Source organism: Lissotriton vulgaris, chromosome 12, assembly GCF_964263255.1.
Source record: "Lissotriton vulgaris chromosome 12, aLisVul1.2, whole genome shotgun sequence".
Taxonomy (NCBI): Eukaryota; Metazoa; Chordata; class Amphibia; order Caudata; family Salamandridae; genus Lissotriton; species Lissotriton vulgaris.
The window spans coordinates 509,653,926-509,678,855 of NC_141700.1; the positions used below are offsets into that span (position 1 = coordinate 509,653,926).

The following is a 24,930-nucleotide window of genomic DNA, read 5'->3' on the forward strand; positions in this document are numbered from 1 at the left end:
GCTGGGTTGCAGGTACTTTGAATGGGGTAAAAGCATCCACCATAAAGCCCACAGAGCGGGGGTAGCCAATTGGGGAACATTATATCATGGGATGTGGCGGGGTTAGGAAAATCTAGTTATACGCTTAAAGCTTTAGTAGAATTAGACCCCAAGATAATCTGTCTCCAGGAGACGTGGGCAGGGGAAGAGTTCCAGCTTGAGAACTTTTATGTGTACTGTAGCACAGCAAAAAAATCTGTAAAAGGGCATGCAAGTGGAAGTCTAGCCATCTTACTCAGTTGCAACATAGCATGGGACCCTGTGATATATAAACATCCTTCAAATTGCTGTATTTGTGCAAAGCTGAAAATAGGAAAAGATAACTTGGGGCAAGCGTTGTTTCTGTTGCTGGTAAATGTGTATATTCCCCCGGGGAGGGCGTCTAATCCATTGGTCGACTCCATCTGCACTTTTTTGCAAAGTTTAGGTAATACTGAAGAATGTACATGTATAATGATGGTAGGGGACTTTTATGCTAAACTAAGTAATAGTGCAGTCCTGTCCTTCTCTAATTCAGATCTGGAGGAGATTTGGGCTGTCCCAGAGTCTGTATTCCCAGCCCAATTAAAATCTGATAAACGCGGCCTATCCCTTCTGCAAAATCTTAGGAATCTTGACCTTGTACTTTTAAATGGTAGATTCCCGGAGGACTCTCCCGCAGCTTATACCTTTAATGGGATATATGGCCACTCATTAATTGATTATATGGCAGTTTCCTTTCAATTGTTTAGTATGTGCACACAGTTCAAGGTACTCCCTACAAAGTTGAGTGACCATAATATTCTAGAGGTAAATATGGTTATAAAGATTGTGAGACCCGAACTCTGGAATCGGAGGAATGAAAATGTCACTTATTCTCGAAATATTGGCTGTACTTGTTGGTCATATAAGGCGCTCCCAAACTTTGAGAGGGTTTTCAAGAAAATTGCTTTTAGCCGAATTCCGGAGATCCCGGTTCTGATGTATGAGAGGGTTTTGGCAGCAATTAGAAGATTGGGAAGAAATAAGCAAGGTGTGATAGTCCCCCCAATAGTCATAACACCATGGGAAATTAAAAAATTTAATAAAGAGATTAATGGTTTAATTAGAAACCAATTTAGAGAGCCCAGATTACAAAGGCAGAGAGAGATATATAGGCTAAAACAGGTTCGGAAAAGGAAAATAGCATCAGACCGGAGGACGGTTGAAGACGAAAAATGGGTTTATTTACGAGAAGTGGCTTTATCCGGGGATACTAGAAAGTATTGGGCATTGATAGCAAAGTTTTGTGATGGGAGAGAAAAATCAGAACCTATTTTAATCTCAGAAACCGAATGGTTTATTTATATTTCCCAACTTTATGCTCCAAATCAACTAGCTGATCAGTTTGAAGAGGTGGCTAATGCTTTTTTAACAGGGGGTGATGTAGGAGCCCGACATGTTTGGAGATTGAAGGATACATTAAAGGGGCAAGATACTCTAGTGCAATGGGGCCAGATGATGTTCCTGTAGCTATAATAAAACAGGACTGCGAGGATAGGGCTAAATTTTTACATCCGTTGTTTATCCACTGTTATAATGATGGAGACATCCCACAATCTTGGAAGGGAAGTATATTAGTCCTGTTATATAAGAAGGGCCCAAAAAAATCCCCGGCCAGTTTTCGACAAATTTCCCTTTTAGATGCAATGGGGAAACTGTTCGCGAAGAGTATCCTTGGCCACTTGCAAGAGTGGGCATTTGGAAATAATGATATACCTTTGGAACAAACAGGATTCCGTAAGGATAGTGGCGCACTGGATAACATCTCTGTTCTGCAAACCTTAATCGAAAAATACCCCGTGGGTCGGAAGGACCCCATTGTACTCAGCCTTTATAGATTTCTCCACAGCGTTCGATAGGGTGGATCGCGGGACGCTGTGGAGGAAATTGGTTACAATGGGGATTCCAGGGAGCCTCCTAAGATTAATAATTGCTCTCCATTCTTCGACCTGGACAAAAGTTCTATTGGGGGGGACACAAGGCCTCTCAAGGAAAATAAGCACACATAACGGGCTGAAGCAGGGGTGCCTCCTGGCCCCTTTACTATTTTCTATTTACATCAATGATCTACCGAGTAGTGTAGGAAAGAGTAAAGGGGACATTCCTCAAGTAGGTAACCTAAACCTGAGTTGTCGGTTGTATGCAGAGGATGCAATAATAATGGACTTAACACCAATAGGTTTGCAAAGGCGACTGACAGAGCTAGTTAGGTACACAGAAGAGTACTTTTTAAAAATAAATATTTTAAAGAGTAAAGTTATGATTTTTAGTTATCAAGGTTGTACGGTTAGAAAAAATTTTAATTGGTTTCTGGGAAAGGAAAAACTGGAAGTAGTAACCTTTTATCCATATTTAGGAAAAATATTTACTAACAGGTGTTCAGCCAATAGACACATGGACCATTGCAAAGGTTAAGCGATTTCACAAGCTTCCACAATTAATCGCCTGTACATGCAATGTGGGAAAAGACATTTCTCACACATTATTTCAGTTTATAAAATAAAGATCCCCCCGACTTTGAATTATGCTAGCGAAACAATAGATGCGCATGAGTGGGCCAAATTTGAGAAAGTGGAAGGAAAGATCTGGCGCCAAATATGTAGTCTGAACCGTGCAGCGCCGATCGCAGCGCTCAGACTCGAATTTGGTCTTCTTTCTACATATGTGTTATCAATGGCTGCCTGTTTAAGGAGATGTCACGCTCTGATAAACGGTTCCGACAATTTATTAAGGGCAGCGTTGCACAGGGAAATGTTTGTAAACATGTTAGGAAAAAGTGCTATTTTTAGAAATTATTTAAAAGCATTAAGCATGTTTGGTTTAGATATGGACGGGGCAGCGGTTTTATGTAAAAAAGACTTAAAGAAGACAATTAAGGAAACAATATATGTGGTTTCTCGTGAGATTTGAAATTGTGTACATTGAATAGAAGTACCGATTGTATTGTTGAGAGCACAATTGTTAAAAATCCCCAACCTTATGTCCTATGGAACCTGAAACACGGAGTACGTAGGGTGATTCTGTTATTTAGATTGAATTTATTACCTCTAAGAATTGTAACAGGTTCCTGAGAGGGTATTTCCAAAAATGAAAGATATTGTCAGCTATGCAATTGTGGTATACAAGATCTGAATCATGTTTTGTTTGTGTGTTCAGCACTCCATTCAATACGACGTAGATATTTAAGGATTGGTTTTCTAAAGTATAATATTTCCACAGCAGAACAGGCCCGTAATTGCCTTCTGTCCCCTCCATCCGAACTGATGTGTTTTAAAATGTTTTGCTTTTTCAAAGAATTTTTAAATATTTATTAAGATCGTAAAATGTTACGGTGATTTGAGTGTTTATAGTACTTGTATGTTAGTCCATTTACTCTGCTGCTAGGGGAGGTTGGGAAATAATCTCCAAAAAAGTTACACAGAGCACTTGCACTTTTTTCGGACGTGTTAGTCGTCTTTTTAAGTTTTTATGGGCACCTTATGAAATACTGTTGCTGCTAGTTATTCATTGGTAAAGAGTGTTGCGTCGAGGATGCTTAGGGTATTTGCACTTTATTGAGCACTTTACAAAAAACTTTTTTTTTTTGCTGCTAGTATTATTTGGGATATTTTTTCTAAAAAGAAGATGCACATAGTTTTTCAAGCTTAGGTTTTTTCTGCTTACAACCAAACATGTGTATCTTTTTAAATGTTTTGAGTTGTTTGATATTTATTTTTGGATTACAACCGTATATTAATTCTTCAGTGTACCTCACTTAATCAGGTTTTCCCGATAAACCATAGTGTGCTGCAATTGAAAGAAGCCTGTATATGTTGAAAGACCATCTGCATTGAAATGAAGTTGACCACCGTAGAGTATAGCCTAGTGAACAGAAAAACTGTTCTCTTTTAATCGAATGTTTTTAGCACAGAACTAGCCTAAATAATTTGTAAAAATTGGTAATAATTCATATATGGTAACTTTACCACCTAATGCTCATGTTTTTTAAATGAAATGCGAACTTGCAATTTTATTTGAATTTTTCGGTGTATAGAATTGTGTTTTAATCATGTATTTTATGTGGAATTCTTCGGAATTCTAAATCATAATAAAATATTGAATTGAATTGAATTTTTCAACTGTCATCACGATTGAAATTAGCCCAATCCTTCAAACTCATTTTCACATACAATATTAATAAAATATTCCCAATCTCTTAAAATGGCTGACACGTAAACACGCCGACCTGAAGTCCTTCTTCACTTCTCTCTACTTCTTTGCAGGAAGTGACTCTGCCAGCTTGCGCGCACGCACGTGTGAGAATCTCTTTTCTGTACGCGCTACACTCTGCACGCCCTGAATTAATTCCTTTACGTGACCAACATGCGCCGCGACACACGTCATGCCTCAACGGTCAACATTTGAAGCTATACTGGTAAGCCAAATAACTCTTTTAATTAATTTTCCATCCGTATTCCTAACAAAACTAACAACGTAAGTTTCTCTACAATTTACTTTATGCATATAAATTCTTTCACATTAAGCATACTTATTAAAATAAGAACAACTTTCTTCCCAGAAAGTTCACTCTACAAAAAATAAATCTGCTCGCAAACCCAAACAAACGGAAAAAAACTTCTCATTTAACGACTTATTACGTAATTATAGTTGAAAGCAAGAACTGCTTTTTAATACTTATCTCATCCTGCAGCAGCAAAAGAGAAGAAAGAGAAATTAGTGTTCTGCTGTTTTATAGTGTTGGAAGTCTAAGATGTAAAGTTCTATTTATTTGAAGTGGCTGCTGTTAGTGGAGCTTTAAAGAAGTAATGCAATAATATTAGCCTCCGGTCTTGCCATAAAATCAGGACCCTGTGTGAACATGGCCCCTAGAGCTGGGACTTTCAACAACCACACTGGTGCAATCATGAACTTCAAACTCTCACCCCATAACCAAGCTAAAGTGACCAGAAATTCTTCCTTCACAATAAGAACTCTTTTGCATACCTTCCGTTACCTGGGCTTATCACATAGGATGCAGACTTCAAATTCCTTAGTGTTGTCACACGTTAATTACACTGGTTGCCTCCACATGGGACTTCCTAAAAACTAGGCAAGCTAAAACAATCCAGAATAAGTTGACAAGTCCTACTCTGGAGTAGACAGGATCACTTTAGCTTGTCCCTCAAAGCTCTAACCTGGATAATGGTAGCAAGAAGAACCTCTTACCCGTCACTCTGTCCCATACAAGGTGGGTCGTGTGGGTGTATCCTCCTACAGACAGCACACAAACTGTACAGTCAAAATGGAAACTCATATCCAAAATGGTTCTACTCCTGATTATCCTCCACTTTATATAAAAAAAACACCCATTGGAGGAAACTTTCTCTGTAAAGACATGCACGTTCCCGGACCAGTTCCAGAACGAAAATAATGATCATCAACGCTCCCTAACATTCAGGAATGCAGTAAAGACCTGACTGTTCCCAAAATAATGGTACAACTGTCTATCAAACTACAAGTCCACCCTGTTTTGTAAATGTTTTGTATATACAGCCAGCTATTCTATCCCTAAAATCCATTCTCGTTGACGCTGGAGCCCAACTCCGAGCCTCGCTCTAGGCACCAGAAGTAACCACTTGCGGGCGACACCTCCACCAACACCTTTCTTCAACCATACGCAAGAGAGTAACTAATATATATATATATGATGCAATACAAACATGTATTATGCACAGTTGGTGCAATGCAAGATTTATTCACACACATATTCCCACAAACATACGAGTGCAGCACAGATCAAGATGATGCATGTTACCAAAACCCATAAAGACCAATACATCTAAACAGAAGTGCACATTTCCCTCACCAGTAAGGACTACACAGAGCAGTGTCAGCACACAAAGGCAGAAAACAGGTATTAAAAGGCATAGGAGGCCAAACCCTAAATGTGAGGAAGACAAGGTGTGGCAAACTCCATTGCCACCTATCTCCTGTGTGCAGTTATTCGGTGTAAGGTAAATGCGCTGACACTAGTAGTTCTCTGACGATTCTTAATGAAAGAAAAGGCTATTTCCTGGTAGTGGTTCTATGCCTGGGACAGCCACGTCCACCCATGTGGGCTGCACTACAGCTGACTCTCTTTGTCCTGGTCCCCTTCTCTCCGTGTGTCCCAATGAAAGGTCATGCTACACAGCACCCTACGTGACAACTTTGGTAATTGGGCTGGTTTGGCTGGTTTGTTTGTTTATTTATTTACTTGCATTTATTTATTAATTCAGTTTTACTATTGCATGAATGTGACTTTGAAAATGGTGTTAGAGCGCTGTAAAAAAGCTCATTAGAAACATAATCTTGGATAAAAGGGAATAAGCGCCATGCAGCATAATTTTGCATTTGAGTCCTATCCAGGGACAGAACAAATAACCGCGGTTTACAGACTGTGGTAAATAAGTGTGAGGGCGAACCTAATATATAAGGGTAAGAACCAAGCCCAACAGCATATTGGGGTTAGAGAGCTGGCAAGAAAGGGCCTGGATGAAATACGTCCCCAGTGGCCTTCATACGTATGCCCATAGAACCGTCTGCGTGCCCTTTCCCTCAATCTCTATATCCACTCCGCTAGAAGCTGCACCAGCTGCCTATGAACACAGTATGGACAGCGCATGCGCGTATCTTACGTGCAGCTAAGCAGAGAGCGGCATCGTTTATAAAGACAAGAGCAGGCTGCCGGGGACTCGACTTTTATCCTAGGAGGCCACCACGGGCGCTTCCAAATCCCAAAGCTGCCTAGTCTTACTGCCACCTCTTGCCTCTTTCGTCCAACAGCATGCACTAGCTGTCTTTTTATCTCACTCTTGCACGTCATTGTTCATCCCTCCTTTCTCCTATTTCACTATTTTTTTCCAGTCTTCCTCTAGTCGACGTTTTCGCCCTTGTCTGACCATAACTCCTGCTCTGGGTAAAAGCCTGAAGATGAACAATAAACCCTGCTTCTCGTAAATTATGGGCAGTGCCCAACCCAGCACGCATTCCAACAATAGCGGAATAACACCTGCACGTGCGGTGCACGCACCCTCTCCCGCGACACACCAGGCCGTGATTAGGAACTTCTTCCCTCGAGATATTCTTTAACTGAGTGAAATTGAGGCTGTTGCAACAGGGGCTCATTCTCCATGTGTTTATTCTTTACTAGGGTCCCTGGTGCTACACAGACACAAAGAACTCCGTTCACACTGAGCACAGGTCGCTGATTCCGCTGGTGGTGTTTAGACCAGTGTGCCCTGTCGGGAAGGAGGCTGGAGATAGAACCGACCCCCTAGGACAGAACAAGGCACAAGCCTGGCGTATGCAAGGCGCTCTATAAAGAGTGCGCATCCTTGGGTGTCCACATACCTGTCCTTCGCTGCCTTCCAGGCGCAGGAGGCCCAGCACCACGAGGGCTAAAACTCTCAGCATCGTGGCGGAGTCTTCTCCTCAGCTCAGCAGACGAGGGGTCCAAGGTTACTAGTAGCACCGTAGCTGTAGTTGGCGCTTTCCCCAGCTGCTGGGGTCCGTCAGAAGTCCCCGGAGACAGGACTTGTAGCGTTGTGGTACAGTGGTCTCAACTGATAAGTCCTCAGTGGCTAGGAAGGCACGAAGGTGCGTGCGATGGGATTTTCGCGCCAGTCACGGCAAACGACGTTGTCGTCTTTTTGTTGTTTCTTCAAGCTTGAACCCAGAACTCTGCTCTGGTCAGCGAGGGCTTCCCTTTTATACCGCAGTGCGGAGCGACAGCCCAGTCATGCCTGGCAGAGCTACCGGGGCGTAGGTTTGGCGCCCTTTCTAGGGTGGGCCAGAGGACACTCGTCCATGCCTCCTTTCTCCACCTCACTCTGTTCCCTAGTTATGCTTGGAAATTAGCTTGGTCAGGCCGCCAGAGAGAAACCGCCAACCTCCCGCTCGGACTCTGAGAGGGCTTTCAGAGGCTCCACGGTTTGTTTACCTTTTATTTTCCGAACTCAGAATAACGAAAAGGCTCGTGTTTTGCATTTCTGGGCGCGAGCAGGCATCCTGCATCTCAAAGTTCCCTTGTGTTGCTGTGTTTGAAATGGTGGTCTGTGTAAACATCCAAGCACCTAGAGGTACATACAGACTATCTCTTGACACACAGGCAGTGAGGCCCATAAACAAAAATATAAATATCCTCAGATATCGATTGGCTTAGCCTTTTTATCACAACAATCAATACTTTACAGATAATAAAAGGACACACACTTCTTTGTCAGGCATACTTATGTATGCATAGAGTCCCATGCTAAGAGGCACATTGAACAGTTGAGCACCGATGTAAACACACATCCACAGCAGCACGTCCCCGTAGACTAATATTTAAACATGTAGCACACCACACACACATGGAGGTGGCCGAGCCAACAAATTAACAAGGAGAGCTAAGCCGAGCCAAGGGGTTGTGTGATGGAATAACGCATGCCGAAACCACATAGTGTTAACCATGACTGTGTCTTTACCACACATGCCTTTACCATGCAATTTCATGGTAAAGACATGATTGGTAAAGGGACATGTGTGGTAAAGATCACACCTCTGTCCTGAACCCTAAAATTCGGCCTTCCTGCTGTGTATTCTACCCGCTACAGCCATATGAACAAAACAACCCCTATCCTGAGCCTTAAAACCCAACCCCCTAGCCAAACAAAATAACTCCATCCTAAGCAGCCCCGCCCTGAGCCCTTAAAACTACTCCCTAGCCCTGAAAACTGCCACTTCCCACCTGCCCTGATCCCTAAAAACTGCCCCCCTAGGCCTAAAAACTTCCCTTACCTGCCCTGAGCCCTAAAACTCAGCCCCTTAATAGCTAATTGGACCCCAGCCCCCCTCCCCCCCCCCCCCGAGCCCTAAAACCAGCTCCCACCCCCTAAAACCTCCCCACCTCCCAACTGCCCGATAGGTCTGAAAACGTCCCCTTTCCTGCCCCTTTTCCTGAGCTATAAAACTCAGCCCCCTAAAACGACTCCAACCCCAGTCCCCACACCCTAAAACCTAACATCACCTCCCCCTAACCCCATCCCAATTTATCCAGCCACATCCCGGTCCGTCCTTCCTGCTTCATGCCTTCCGGTTCCTCTTCCATCCGCTGAGACAGCTAGAATGCCAACCGCCTGAACCACGAGGCATATGCGTGGTTAAGGCAAGTGTTGTTAAGGCCGTTTCCCGAACCAAGGATCTGGCTTGGCTTTACCAGTCTGTGCATGGAGCCTTGAAAATATTTGGTAGCTAACATCAAATTAGAATATTAAGGTGCCTATCACATTTTTTAAAACTATATTTCTTTAAGATGTGGAAGAGTTTCAGTTTAGTACATCAGATTGTATTTGCATTGAGAGGTATTTATTAAAAGTGAGAAACAATCCTGCCCGCTTCGACTTCACCAGCCTTACGATGATGCTCTTAAGAAGCAATTTAGTTGTCATGTGTACTCTATATATGGCCTAAGTTCTTATTGTGGATAGAGAAACATTATATTAAATCAAACCAAGAGGTTTTTATACAGCGCACATCCTGAAGTCAAGCATTTGAATGTGCTCTCATGTGATAACCAAGGCCATCAAAATTATGCAGTAGGGGAAAGTCAAAATTATGCGGCAGGGTTGACTAAATTAAGTAGTAAAAAAAAATCCAAATTATGTATCGTAATTTGACATATTCTGTAACAGTATTACTTCATTTTTCTGTCATTTTTTCACATGGTAACACTGTCAGTGCAAAGATTTCACCTCATTAGCATAAGTTTGACAACCAAATACAGCAAAGAGCAACTGAAAAAAGACTAGTCAACATTTGCAAAGTGCTTTAGGCTGTGTTGGACGCAAAAGGAACAGATGATGGGCGGAATGCTGAACAAATCAAACATTTACCACCAGTCGCAGATATGAGTTAAATCCAGGATTTTTTTTTGCTCACCACGTCATTCCAGTTTGGACCCAGCCATATGTAAATCAGTCTTGACCATGCTCCCCATGGTAACAGTCCAGCTCAAACTGCCAGGCCAGGTGCTCGCTGGACCAGAAACAAGAATCTTGGGTCCAGTTTCAGGATATCACAGCTCATCAGCCAGGTCAACTTCCAGTGACCCCTCCCCTGAGCCCTAAAACCAATCCCCACACCCTAAATCCTACCCTCACCTCTCCCTGACCCCATCCCAACTTATCCAGCCACATTCCGGTCTGTCCTTCCTGCTTCATGCCTTCCGGTTCCTCTTCCATCCGCTGAGACAGCTAGAACGCCAACTGCCTTAACCACGAGGCATATGCGTGGTAAGGCAAGCGCTGTTAAGGCAGTTTCCCGAACCAAGGGTCTGACTTGGCTTTAAGAGCCTGTGCATCGCGCCTTGAAAATATTTGGTAGCTAACATCAAATTAGAATATTAAGGTGCCTATCAAATTTTTTAAAACTGTATTTCTTTAAGATGTGGAAGAGTTTCAGTTTAGTACATCAGATTGTATTTGCATTGAGAGGTATTTATTAAAAGTGAGAAACAATCCTGCCCGCTTCAACTTCTCCAGCCTTGCGATGATGCTCTTAAGAAGCAATTTAGTTGTCATGTGTACTCTATATATGGCCTAAGTTCTTATTGTGGATAGAGAAACATTATATTAAATCAAACCAAGAGGTTTTTATACAGTACATTTACCACCAGTCGCAGATATGGGTTAAATCCAGGATTTTTTTGCTCACCACGCCATTCCAGTTTGGACCCAGCCATATGTAAATCAGTCTTGACCATGCTCCCCAATACCCAAATAGCTGGGGAGGGAGGGGAGATGATGGATGGACCTTAGTACAACGAGGGGCTAGGAGAACCCTTCGAACTGGACAGCAGCATAGTGCAGACTGGATGGGTCCACAGTTTGTTCCATCTTTGATCCCTTGTTACAATCAGTTCAGTAACTTAGAGGCTGTCGATTGACGCTCAGAGTGTGAAAAGGTCCCCCAATGCAATCCTTCTTTATGTACTCCCTCAAATCTTATTAACAGTAGTTCCCGACAGGATGTGCCCGATATGGCTGTAAGAAGTTCAAACCTGGTGAAGGAGATTAATACATGTAAAAATGGAACGGGATATAAGAATCAGGGTGGTCATTCGCCTGTACCCCAAAAAGCCCATGATAAAAGTAATTTTGAAGAAAATGTGAAGGGAAAGGGATTTGACGTTACTGACTTGGTAGGAGTAAATGAGAATAAAGAAACCTGCAGCTTGATGTTTTGGAACGTCGCAGGCCTAAGACAGAAAAGGACCAACTCCTCCTGGGAAACCGTCATAGATAATCAAGATATTGTGGCCCTCCAGGAAACTTGGGCTGTTGATCCTATATATATGAATGGATATAAAACTTATTGTATGCCGGCATTGGGGGGAGCTTATGGGAGACCTAAGGGTGGTCTAATTACGTTCCTCTCAAATTGTTTGTCATATGAGAGGGTACGATTTTATCCCAAATGTAGTTTTTATCACAAATTGGTAATTGACACTAAGAGGGGAGCCAGTGTCATTATCATACATTTTTATAATAATATACCAAGAAGTGTAATACAGGACACATTGAAAATGTTAAGTAATGATTTACAGTGTGAAATAGATAACAAGGGGAAGGAAGCAATGATACTGTGGGGAGGGGGGTTAATTGTTTACTTTGTAAAAAGGGAAAAAAGGCATCTGTGGTCTAATGTTAGAACAAGATATTAATCTCACACATTTTGACCATACTTTAACTGGGGATCTGCTAAATGAGATACTGTTTAATTGTGACTTGGGATATGCAAACGAAGTGGCTCACAAACAGGCACTATTTGCCCCGACCTTCATTGGTAGAGGAGCAGCATCCACCATTGATTTTGCTATTTGCTCAAATAGCTATGGCCATAAATTAAGTGGATATAAGATTTTGGATTCACCTATGAGTGATCATCTCCCACAAGTTCTTGAGATGGATACTCCATTTGTGGTAAGGCAAAAAGATCTGCCTCCTACCCATGAAGTTCAGGACGTGATGCTTGGTAGGCAAAATGGGTACACACTCAAGTGGAGTAAGGTGGACCCAGAGGAATTTTTAGCTAAATTGGTGAATGCATGCACAGAGAGTTTTAGAGTCTGCCTGGATGAAGATTCCATGAGTGAACATATAATAGAACACTTCTACACTATAGCTTCTTTTGTTAAGGAGAGTCTAAGGGTGGAGTTAAAGAATGGGTGTAAGAATAACAGAAGATGGTTTAATACGGAATGTACCAAGGCCCTGACTGAGCTCAAACACGCGATACACCGGGTGCCCCGGGATCTCTCTTTAATAAGAGATTTAAGAAAAAGTTATAACTTGGCATTAACCAATAGGAAAAATGCCATAAAGAAAATGGCCTGGGAAGATTTATGTGCAGCTTCAGAATCTAATGATATGTCTGCTTTTTGGAGGGTGGTAAATGCCCCATTCCTTTGCGATAACCCCAAAGCTTGCATTGAAATTGCGATAAATGAAGATGAGTGGGTTACTCATTTTTCCACTCTTTATATGTCTTGAGAGGAAACTCCCGAAATAGGACTGAACAGAGTGTATGAGAAAGGGGATGACGTACAAAAACTGGTGGTAACTCTCCCCGAAGTCCTAAGGAGTATAAAAGCCACAAAGGCTGGAAAGGCAGCAGGTCCAGATGGGATCCCAGCGGATCTGTACAAAGCGAACAGTGACATCTGGGGTCCCATTCTGGTACAGCTTTTTAATGCAGCATTAGCAAAGGGTTTAAGCCAGTCATGGTATACATCGATCATTGTCCCCATTTATAAGAAGGGAGATAGGCAAAACTGTGTATGTTATAGGCCAATATCCCTACTTGACTCATCGATAAAGATCCTTGGTAGAGTCATTTTAGAAAAACTACAATATTGGGCAGAGGACAACGGGGTAATAAGCGATCTTCAATATGGATTCCAAAAGGGCATAGGAACCATTGAGCAGGGCTTAAATTTATTTATCGTTCAGCAGAAATACATAACGATAAAAAGGGAGCGTTTATATTTTACGTTTGTCGATCTTACATCGGCTTTTGATTGTGTATCCCACAACAAACTATGGGAATTGCTGCAAAGGCTGGGGGTGGAAGAACCGATTATTCGGTTTCTGAGGGAGTTGTACTCAGGGGTAACTGCTATTGTTCGTTACGGAAAAGGGGGGGAATGTAGTAAATCATTTGGAATAGGGCGTGGCGTACGCCAGGGGTGCGTCCTGGCACCTTTTCTATTCCTGATCTACATAAATGGTCTAGAGGCTCGTCTCCTGCAAGAGTGCAGGGATATGCCCAAGGTGGGGAGAAGATCTATCCCTGCGCTCTTGTATGCAGACAATGCTGTTTTAATGGCCCGTACCCCCATGGCCCTGCAAAAACTGCTAACTTCCTTAAACAACTTTATGCTCAGCCTGGATCTAAATATTAACTGCAGCAAAACTTTCACCATGAATTGTGGACCACAAACAAAGAAACAAATGAAAACGATGTTTATAAATAATGCTCCCTTAGAAAATACGCCCACTTTTCCTTATTTAGGCATCCTGATTCATGAGAGTGGTTCCTGGGCAAGTGCAATAAAAGCAAGAACTCTTTTGTTCTCAAAGACAATAATGGCCTTAAATAGTTTTTTTTAAAAACTGGGAAAGAAACCAATAAGAGAGATTTTAACTATTTATAATGCAACATGTCTATCCGTGGCTCTGTATGGATCAGAATTGTGGGGATATTCCAACATAAAATCGATACAGTTAGTGGAAAACAAGTTTATGCGGCACATTTTGTCCATACCCGAAAGTATTGCAACCGTTATTTGCCACGTGGAGTTGGGGCAGCCATATATCTCAGATATAATTAGAACACAGCCCATACTCCTGTGGCACAGGGTATGGACTGTAAATGAGTGTGTTGTAAATCGTGCCATACTCCAGGATGTGTTAAAACTTGAACATGTGAGTGATTTTAAGTGGTTAAACTATGTTAAGACCTTCCTGACAGAAATTGATTGTTTACAATATTATGAGGATCCACTGGCAATGACACATATATCGAGAAAAACACTGAAAAAAATGTGTATGGAATATCTAAGGGAAAAAAGACGGTCTGCTCATATCAGATGGTTCTAACTGGAGGTAAATTACAGCCATATTTAAGCCTCCCCATGTCGAACCATGACATGACAGATTCTTTTTAACACGTTTTAGACTTAATATACTTTTTAGGTTAGTGACATTCCCGGAAATGAACTCTTGGTCAAAAAAACTGTGTATGTGCCCATGTGATGAATTGTCTCTGCAATCGGATATCCATGTTTTATTTTTTTGTAAATTTTATACCTTGCCTCGTAGAAAATTTATTGTCCCTGCACTTAAAGATATGAATTTAAATAGATGCCGTCCAGCATTTTTAGAATTACAAAGAATGGACACTGTTTTTATTGTTGCATCATTATCAGGATTTTTTAAACATGTTTTTCAATTGCGAAAATCGATATGTTTGGATGATTCTTAATTGTTTTTAGTAGAAATTGTGATTCCTTCGCCTTAGATAAAAAATGGCTGTAATATTCACTGTAAAGGAATTCTTATTCTGTCGCTTTTATGGTTATTGTCTTTTTAACCGAATAAAGTACTTTTTGACTTTGACTTTGACTTTGACTGACAACTAGACCGTTAAACGCTTCCTGGTTGGCGCTGGTATCACTCCTCGGGTTACCCCACTTCCGGTCGTTGTTCCGGCTCGGGACACCGTCCGTCTCACAGGCTGTATATGATGATGAGTTCCACGGGGTCGGATACCTTCTCACAGAGGGCCCGCTGAAACTTATTTTCTGCTGTAGGTAGCTCGGAGCTGGACCAATCTGATTTTCCTGCCAAGCAAGGTCGCGTCTTTGGCAGATTGACTTGGGTAGTTGGCATCGGTCCTCCAGAAGTCTGGAAGTCCAAAACTGTTCTAAGTCAACAATGTTCAGCGATTTTGGAATAAGGTAATGATTTAGAGTTTGCCAGGTGGGTATTTACTCTTTAAGGGTAATGGAGTGAAGTATCAGTTGCCCTGAGGGAGAACCCATCCACCATATTTTGAGATGTTCGCCAGCCCAGTGGACATCTCTTACAGGAACAGCCATCATGGCGGTTCTTCTAAATGCATTGAAAGTTTGACGGTCAGCTCCGTCAACATGATGGAGCCATGCAGCAAACTTAAAAAAAAAATTGTCAAAAAGAAAGTCCCAAAGCTGGATTTTCTTTTTGAAAACAAAAGAACAACTATCCCCACACAACTGGAGTTTACCTATAATGGTGTGGGGGTCATTTTACTATTTTCAGTCGCTTACCAGGTAAAACCTGGTGGTGACGGACAGGGAAAACTGGCCATTTGTCCGCCCTCTCTAAATAGTGTGGATAGGCAAATGGTCAAACCTTCAACTACCCTTACTCTGTCGGACCATTTGAGGGTCTGTCGGCAGTGGAGATGGAGTAGTCTTTGCTATTGACATACTGAATGAATGAATGATAAGATTTATAAAGCGCACAAATACCCTGTGGCGTCTTGGTGCAGAGCGGAGCTAAAGGGAGCAGACGAGATCAAAGTGCGTGACGATCACTGGTTAAATAACCAGGTTTTGAGGCTTTTCTTGAAAATCATGAGTGAGGGTACTGTTTTCAGATTTAGTGGCAGACGGTTCCACTGAAGAGCTGTGAGCCTGAAGAAGCTTCTTTCCCCAAAGTGGCGCTTTTAAAGGATGCAACCTTCACCAAGTTGGCTGAGCAGAGGCGTAATGTTCTGCCGGGGATATACCGCACAAAATTCTTCTTTAAGAAGGCTGGGGCTTTTCCATGAAGAGTTTCATAAGCTAGGCAAAGAGCCTTAAAGGTAATCCGATGGCAGACCGGAAGCCAATGCAATTGTCTAATAGAAGCCCTGGCTGATTGATGTTTAGGAATTCTCCGAAGAAATCATGCAGCCGCATTTTGGATGGTCTGCAGTTTTTTTGTGTGGTCCTTTTGAAAGGCTAATGTAGAGGCTTTTGCAGTAGTCCAGTTGCAACAGAACTTGGGTGTTGACCAGTGCTTTCAGTAGATCAGCCGGAAGGAATTTTTCAATTTTCTTTATAATTTTGAGGGGATTAAAGGAGGAGGTGATCTGGTTAATTTGTGCTTTGTATTTTAGTTCACTGTCCAGAAGAAACCCCAGATTTTTTACTTTGGGAGTTGGCGTAGGTGCTGTGTCCATGTAGGACGGCCACTAGTGGGGAAACCAGATTGCTGGATTGTTGCAGAGCTGGATAACTTCTGATTTGGAGGAGTTAAGCATCAAGAAGCGTTTGCCCATCCAGTTACTCACTACACTCATACAATTATTACACGTGACTCCGATCCACTTTCATTTTTTGCCAATGAAACTATGATCTGTGTGAAAACAGCAAAGCTCTCGCACACAACAAGCAAGGTATTACAATGGTAGTTATGTAAAAGTCAATATTGTAAACATATAGCCAATGAATTGACAGATGCAATTTATTATGTATATTCTTAAAGATGGGTAGTTTAATGAATCCACAACCAGCCGACACGTGTTTCGTCGTGTGGGAACAACTCACAACGACTCTTCAGGGCTGGTAAAAAAACATAAAGGAATGTGTATAGAATATTTATTTACATACAGCACATTTGAGAAAGACAGATTGTCTAATCAACATCATGCACTGGTGAATCAAGGTGATTTTTTCATAAACCGGGTGCAGTGGTCACTAATTTATCACCTATTCCCACGAACCATAAGTGGAATTGATGTAGTTTATGTGATCAAAGTAGTGGTTCAGGAGAAAAGAAACCGATTGTGAAATTGTCGATGTGTGTTAAAACATACTGTTTCTCCTGTGCGACATGATAGTCAATCATATTATTGTGGTAATGAAGGAGTTGCACTTTTCACCAAGGTCATGATCTTGTGCCGTATTAAAACAAATCCATCACACAAAAGTCTCATGCGAGAACGTGATTGGTAAGGTGTCGAGTCATAAGAACTAATTCGTGGAGTGAGAACATGCAGGCCCCAGGTGTGTGAATGTTAAAAGGCAAACTAGGTGCCTGAAGGAAAGTGCCTACCTTGTGGCACGACTTACACTCATGTAGGTCTGGACGAAAATATTCACAAGGAATCAGAAATCTGCGATGAAGTAAAAGAAGCATATAAAGGGGCAAAATTAGACCGAAAAAGCCATTGCGGCAGAGAGAAGAGATAAAGCACCCACAAATTCGGGAGATTATGAAACTTACTGCACATTAGTACTATACGTCTCATTGATATCTAGATCAGTGTCCACCAGTATGACTGCGTGTATAACTGATGACCATTGGACAAGTCTGCCTGTTATTTTATGTATACTCGGGATCACAACTTACCATTGATCACAGTCACACCGGTTTGGTTGTCTGTCTTTGTAGTCAAATAATCGAAAGAATCCTGGCATTCATGAGCACATAGTGTCAACGAGTGCTATATGAGTCAAGCTATAATGAAAGAAAACCGAATGTTACGGTGTTTCAAAGTTGCTACACAAGTTAAATAACGGTGCAACATAAATTGTCTCTCTCTCATAAGAATTAGTCAAATGGTACCTTAATACGTGTACATATTTGTAATTTGTAATTTGTAGTGGTATTTGTAGAGCGCAACGGTCGCTCCGAAAGGAGCATCTTGGCGCTGATTTCTTGGTAGGAGATCAATTACCTAGTAAAGATTAAGATTAGATGGCGGCCATGGTGTAGTCATCGGGAAAATTGAAGATCCAGGTTTTTAGTAGCTTCCTGAACTGGATTTCTTGGGTTTGGGACCTAAGATTTTAGGGCATAGAGTTCCAGGCTTTAGAGGCCAGGTAGTTTAAGGTTTTGCCACCTTTGGTTTTGAGATTAAACCTTGCTAGCATGATTTGATTGTCATTGAGGATCGCAGGGTTCTGTTAGGGTTGTAGTGGGGAAAACGCCTGATGAGATATTTAGGGCCTGTGTTATTGAATGCCCGGAATGCAACAATAAGAATCTTAAAAAATATTCTTTTATGCAGAGGGAGCCAGTGGAGAGTTTTTAAGGCCGCTGATATTGAGGATTTTCTGGGTAGTTTTAAAACTAATCTGGCTGCCGAGTGGAGTACACTTTGGAGTTTTTTAAGTGTAGATTTTTTTGCGCCGGCCAGAAGACCGTTGCAGTAGTCTAGGCGGGCGAGAATTAGAGCCACCCCTACAGTTTTTCTTGAGTCCGTGGGTAAGAAGTCAAAGAATTTTTTAAGAGACTTTATGATGCCGAAGCAGCGGCCGGCCACAGTCCTGACGTGTTGGTCGAAGGATAATTCGGTGTCGAACAGAACTCCCAGATTCTTTGCTGTTGCTACAGTCTGGGGAGGAGCAGCGGAGTCTTCAGGCCACCATAGGCCGGGGCAGAAGTTAGCCTTTTTTCCCATAGGGAGGATTTCTGTCTTGCTGGAATTGCATTTTAGATGGTTTTTATCCATCCAATGGAAAACGGCCTTCAGACAGTTTTTAAGGTTTTTTCGGCCTTAGTGGAGTGTTCCTCTAGAGGTACGATGAGTTGAGTGTGATCGGCATACGATGTTACAAGTATGCCGAATGACTCAATCAGTGATATAAGAGGGATCAGGTATACATTAAAGAGTAGAGGACTCAAGATGGAGCCTTGAGGAACTCCCGATGGGACCCTCTTCTCTTTAGAGAGGAAGGGACCCAGAGCGATCGTTTGGGATCTATCGGTTAAGAAGGAGGTGATCCACGCAAGGACCACATCTGAGATACCGATATCTTTCAGTCTGCTTAGCAGTATGGAATGCGAAATAGTATCGAACGCTGCTGTGAGGTCCAGAAGAATCAGAACAGCGTCCTTCTTCTGATCCTGCAGCAGCTTTATAGAGTCTGTCAATTCAATCAGTGCAGTTTCGGTAGAGTGATGGGGACGAAAACCTGACTGTTGGGGATGGAGTACGTTGTATGCTTCAAGATGACTTTTAAGTTCTCTATAGACCATTTGTTTGGTAATTTTTCCAAGAACAGGGAGGAGAGATATCGGGCGTAGATTGGTAAGGTCAGATGGGGATTTATTAGGTTTTTTCATCAGGGGTTTTACTATTCCCTGTTTCCATTCACGTGGCACGATCCCCGTGCTGAGGGAAGAGTTAACAATCTTGTTTATGATTGGATTCACCACATCAATTAGTTGGTGGAGAATTCTGGGGGGGCATGGGTCTGACGGCGATACTGATTTGCATGCCAGAATTACTCCTCTTGTTTGGTCTAAACTGACCGGTGTGAAAGTGTTAAGACTTCCGATTGGGTCTACTCTCTGAACAAACATGGTTGAAGTCTGGGCCACTTGAGGTGTAGGAAATTTTTTTTGAATTGCGTCAATTTTCTCCTCAAAAAAGTCGGCTATTTAGTTGCAAAACTCTTGAGATGGGGGAATTTCAGGTTGTAACGCTCTGGGATGGGTGAAAGTCTTCACAATCGAAAACAATGTTTTTTGTTTTTGTTTGGCATCAGTGATGGCGTTAGTGTAAAAGACTTTCTTGGCGGTTTTAATGTTGGAGTGATATAATTTCCTCAGCTGCATATAGGAGAGTCTGTCTGCCGTGTCGTACGTTATACGCCACTTGCGTTCGGCTTTTCTACATAGTAGATGGGCTTTGGCTAATTCTGTAGTGACCCAAGGGGCGTTTGTCTTAAGTTTTTTCTCTATTCTTCGGGGACGTTTGGGAGGTTCGCGTGCTCTAATCTCCTGCTGTATCCAGCTCTGGAAGAGTTTAGAGTTATGTTCAGCGTCGCCTCTAAGATTAGGGATCTGTGTTTGGGTGATAGGCTTAAGCTCGAAATTTTCCTCTATCTTTTTCCAATTGACGTGGTTATCCGAGTGTAAACTAGGTTTACTAGCATTCTGGAGACGGGAGGTTTTGATACAGATTGGGATCAGACTATGATCAGTCCATATTTGTGGGACAGGAGGTAGGGTTGTTAGAAGGTGAAGGTTCGTACATACCCCATCGAGTATGTGACCAGCTTGGTGAGTGGGCTGTGTAACCCTTTGTTGAAGGTTGAAAATTTCTAGGGTCTGTAGAAAGTTGGTGGCCTGTAAGTCAGTTTTGGAATCGAGGTGTAGATTAAAATCACCCAAGAGAGTGAAGTGTGGGTATATAATGAGAAGGTGGCCCAAAGAGCCACTAAGAGTGTCAAGGAATCTGGTAGCATTACCAGGGGGGCGGTAGATCAGTCCTCCAGAGAAGGAGGAGGTTTCGTTCAGTTTGATTGAGAAGCCAAGGCCTTCTGTATCTTTTAGGGGGTCTAAGTTGAATGTGTGGCAGTTGAAACCGTTTCTTAGCACTACGGCAACTCCTCCACCTCTCCCCTTCAGTCTGTCCTGCCTAAAGATGGTATAGCCCTGGGGAAGGGCGATGGCTAGATCAGGGTTGCTATTATCAGTTAACCAGGTTTCGGTTATAAGGAGGCAATCGAGGTCTAACTCTAGGATAAGGTCTTTCATATCTTGGCTGTGGCTACACATGGAGCGAGCGTTGATCAATCCTCCTTTAAAGTGCGACATATTATCTATTGGGTTGGATTCAGGAATTAGTGTCTTGGCTGGGTCTCTATAAGAAGACCACCTACAGAGTTTGCAGCTGAAGGGTCCATTTATGTTCTTCATATCGATCTTACAAGTGCAGCTGTTTTTCCTGCGTAGACGGTGTAGGTCGTCGGGTTGGTAACTTACTGACGGGGGTGTTAGGCCAGAGTTTCCTGCGCCTGTCGCGAACTTGGCGCGGACGGGCGCAGACGGGCTTGCCTTAGGCGCTCCCGCTGCGCTCGTCCGCTGCGCTTCCTGTACATGCACATATCTACCTAGGGGGGGCGTGGCCTCGAGGGGGCGTGGTCAGCGAGCACGCCGGCGATGGCGGACGCTCAGGTAAACAGTGAGCGCTACAGCGTTCAAATCGGCTGTGCGCTGACACGAGCAATGGGCTTCTAGCCCAAATGAGGAATGAGGGAGGTAGGCTTTGCTTAAGTAGTCTTTAAAATTTCACAGAAGTATAAGTGACACAACAATTTAAAAGCAGTGAGTAAGTAAAGGAAATCGTACCGCCAGCTCCCGGCTTCCGCCTCAGGAGTGGGTTTAGAAATTAGTGAAAGGCGCTAGTTTTCAGCGTCTTATAGGCTGGGCGGGGGAGTGGCCTCGAGGGGGCATGGTCAGCAAGCATGCCGGCGATGGCGGCCGCTCAGGTAAACAGTGAGCGCTACAGCGTTCAAATCGGCTGTGCGCTGACACGAGCAATGGGCTTCTACCCCAAATGAGGATTGAGGGAGTGTGGAATTTTAGTTTGCGATCTAAACATCATCTGCGCCAGCTTGTCACCCACGTACGACGTGCACGGCAGCCATTTTAGGTATCATGGTCTCCCTGTCCACGATCGATCGCCAGCGCGCCCCTCTGACCCAGCAAGCATCCTCCGCGCACCCTGGCTCCCCCTCCCTCCCCCTCATGAGCATAACCCTTCTGCATGACCCTGTCCTTGGGAGTCACGCCAGCGCCTGACCAGCACCTCCTCTCCTCCCATGAATGCCCCTCTGTTGATAAACCTTCCCTCCGCGCTCAATTGTCCACGCGGCTTGAATACCACTTCTTTGATGACCTCTTACCCCGTGTCCGACTGTCCACACAGGTCCGAGGCCATTGCCTAAGCCGGGAGATACCATTTACTGCCCCTCATTGTATGCAATCGCCCCTCTTCAAAGGACACACTGTTGATCAGGGCCTCCCCACCCCCTGGGATATGATCAGGCGCGCACATCCTAAGACTTGGCGAAACACTCAGCTGCGTGATGACCCCCTCCTCTTATCAGCAGGTTGAGGACCTCTATTGTGAAGGTATATGGGGGTGGGATTGACACGAGGATTATGGGGATGTCTTTTTCCTTACTTCACAATGTTCTGATTGTAATAAAGAAAGGTCACATGCCATAAACCAGTGTATAAGAGGCCAGGCCTCTGAGAGGCTGTTGGAGAGCACCTCGAGACGATACCTTGTTGTCTGATCTGATGTGTTCTGCTCCGTCGGAATAAAACTTCTGTTTCCTGCCTTCTGGTCTCCGGCGCCTGCCTCATTGCTTGGTAATTTGAATGGTACAAAGGCGGTTAGCGCCGGGCAAATCTTGAAAAAGGTCATAGCCCTACCTTTTTCCACAATTGGCGTCCCAAAGCGTGGGGCCCATCAGCGACACATGGATCCAGTGGGAGAGGTCCCGACGACAGAGTGAACGACTGCAACGATCGGGAGAGCTCGTGTCCGATAGACCCTCGTCTGACAGCCGATCATCCGACCTTCACTAGTTCCGAACAGACCTCTCTCGAGTGATCTACGGTCCTGACTGGGAACCATCAGGAGTGCCACGAACATCACGAAGAAGAGAGGACGATCGGGCGCTGGATTCAGAAGACAGGAAACCGTCCATGCGGTCCGGGTAAGGTCGTGTAGACACGACGAACTGAGAAAAGATTGTTTGGTTTGGATAATACTAGTATTACGCTTTGTTGAACCCTCTGGAGATTCACCGTCTGCAAACGGAGAAAATAACAGGCTCTCTCTTTGCAAGCAGTGAAGGATAGGTAACGCAGACTTTTGTCCCCGTTGTAATCCGTCGTGCCTATCTTCCTCCCCCATTGTTTTCCCGAACTATCGTTCGGGGATTATTGTCTGGAGATTCTTTGTCTGCAAACAGGGAAGAACAAGGTCTCTCTTTGCAGGTAGAGAAAGGATGGGTAACGCAAACTTTTCGTACCCACTTATTCTCCCCACTGATTGTTTGATTGACCGAACACTGATTGTTCGGTATTGGTTCTTTTGAGGTATTCACCGCCGGCAAACAACGGAGAATAGAAATATTCTGTCTAGTCTTTGCCCGCCGTGATAAGATAGGTAGTGCAGACCTTTGTCCCCGTTGTAACCTCGTCATGCCTATCTTCTCCCCACTGATTGGTAGCCTGTACAGCCCGGACCGCTTATTAGAGATGAACCATCCGGCTCCACTGGAAGGCACCCCTAATAAGGACATGTTCACTAAGCATGGACTAGTCGCTATAGCTTATACTAAGCTATGGCATAAATATACAAAAAAGAACCCTGAAAGTCAGTGGCCACTGATAGGTTCCTTCGATGAAAACAAAATAAAAACATTGGAAATAGCGCTCCAGAAGAATAAGACCACGCCCACTATGCTCGATAGTATAGGCATGTGGCGCAAAGAAACGGAACAACGAAAGAAAAGAGAAGAAGCAAAAATAGGGAAAGAATTACGAAAGGCAGCCCACCTAGCCGCTAAGCAACTAGAAGAAGAAATAAAAGAAAGAAAGGAAGCTACACAAAACCAAGAATCAGGGTCGACAGGTCAATGTCCTGTTAGGACCCCCTCTGCGCTCTACCCTGAAGTGCCCTCCAAACAACGGGGGAACGATGAGTTACTGCTAGGTCCCCCAATCATCTACATGCCCCCTCCATATGCCCCCTGCCAACAAAGCTTGCAAGCCCCGAGTGCGAGCGAAAGTGACCTTAGTGCTAGTGCACCAGCCGTCACGGCCTCTGCACCAGCCACATTAACAACATTGTCAGACGACCCTGAGGCTAGCAAACGACCACCAGCCAGACCAAATAGGTTGAGCAAAGATGAGCGGGATGGGATCGACAAAATAGCAAAGACATTAGTAGAACGAAGGGAAAGCGAAGAGTACACAATGAGCATATATAATTCACATGCCGACAGCCACAGACGGCATTTCGTTTTGCGATTCAGCTACCACATCCTGAACGCATATGAAGATAGGTATCAAAGTAAGGGCCCCGCTAAACTAACAACGCTGTATAGGAAGATTGACGTTGGAGATGGGACTGAATGTGAGGCGACGGAGCTCTTCATGCAAATGCTTGAGGTCCTCCGCCACCTCACGGAACAAAAACCAGAAACCAAGGTTACAGTCCCTGAAACGACCTCAGTAGAAGTAGCCAATACTATGATGCCCATCAGAGAGGCGGCCCCTTATTGGATCCCGCCACGTGGCCTGGGAACAAGCGATGATATTAATCATGCAGATGCAAAAGGGAGAGTTGTGTATAATTGGGTTTACCAACCATGGGACCGACAAGATATCCTAACCTTTAAACAAACTCTGCCCGATTTGAGAAAGAACCCGACAGCATTCTATACCGAGTTAGGCACAGCTTTGGGTTCGACGATAATGACTTTAGCGGACATTGACTTGTTCTTCGGGTTATGCCTGCCAGCTGACGTGTGGAAGCAAATCCGGAAGGCTGACCACACGGATCTGTTTGGACATACCTGGGACCAACTCGGTAAACTAGATAGACAGCGAGAGCCAGGAAGGAAACCAGTGAAGGACATACTGGAGCTCCCAGACAAACTAGTTCAGAAGTTAAAGACACTGATCCCAGAAAGAAAGGTAGACTGGTCGATAGTCACGGCCTGTCGACAGAAACCCCAGGAAGACGTGTCAGAATACTTCTCCCGATTCGAGACAGTGTTCTCCGACTACAGTGGCCAAGATATGACCACTGCAACCGGACAGCACCTGTTTGTACAAAATTATGTAAAGGGCCTAACACAAGAGGTCTCCCAAAAATTGCAGACAAGTGAGAGTAGTTGGGGGGCCTCCAAACCCGCAGCTATCCTTCAGATGGCTCAGTATTACGAGCACCAAAAGAATGAGAATGATAGGGCGTCCGAGAAAAAGAAGAAAGATTTAAAAGAAAGGGTAATGATAGCCCAGATAC

The 24,930-nt window shown here is 43.7% G+C and overlaps 1 protein-coding gene across 2 annotated transcripts in view; it reads right to left on the reverse strand.

The window, feature by feature from the left end:
* The window catches only part of LOC147677618 (fibulin-7-like), a 163,246-nt gene extending 155,489 nt beyond the window's left edge, over window positions 1-7,757 (reverse strand). For both annotated transcript variants that reach the window (XM_086945271.1, XM_086945272.1), the window contains exon 1: window positions 7,432-7,757. In XM_086945271.1, the coding sequence (XP_086801397.1) occupies window positions 7,432-7,494 (63 nt within the window). In that variant the 5' untranslated portion in view covers window positions 7,495-7,757. The remainder of the gene's footprint in view (window positions 1-7,431) is intronic.
* Window positions 7,758-24,930: the final 17,173 nt, after the last annotated feature.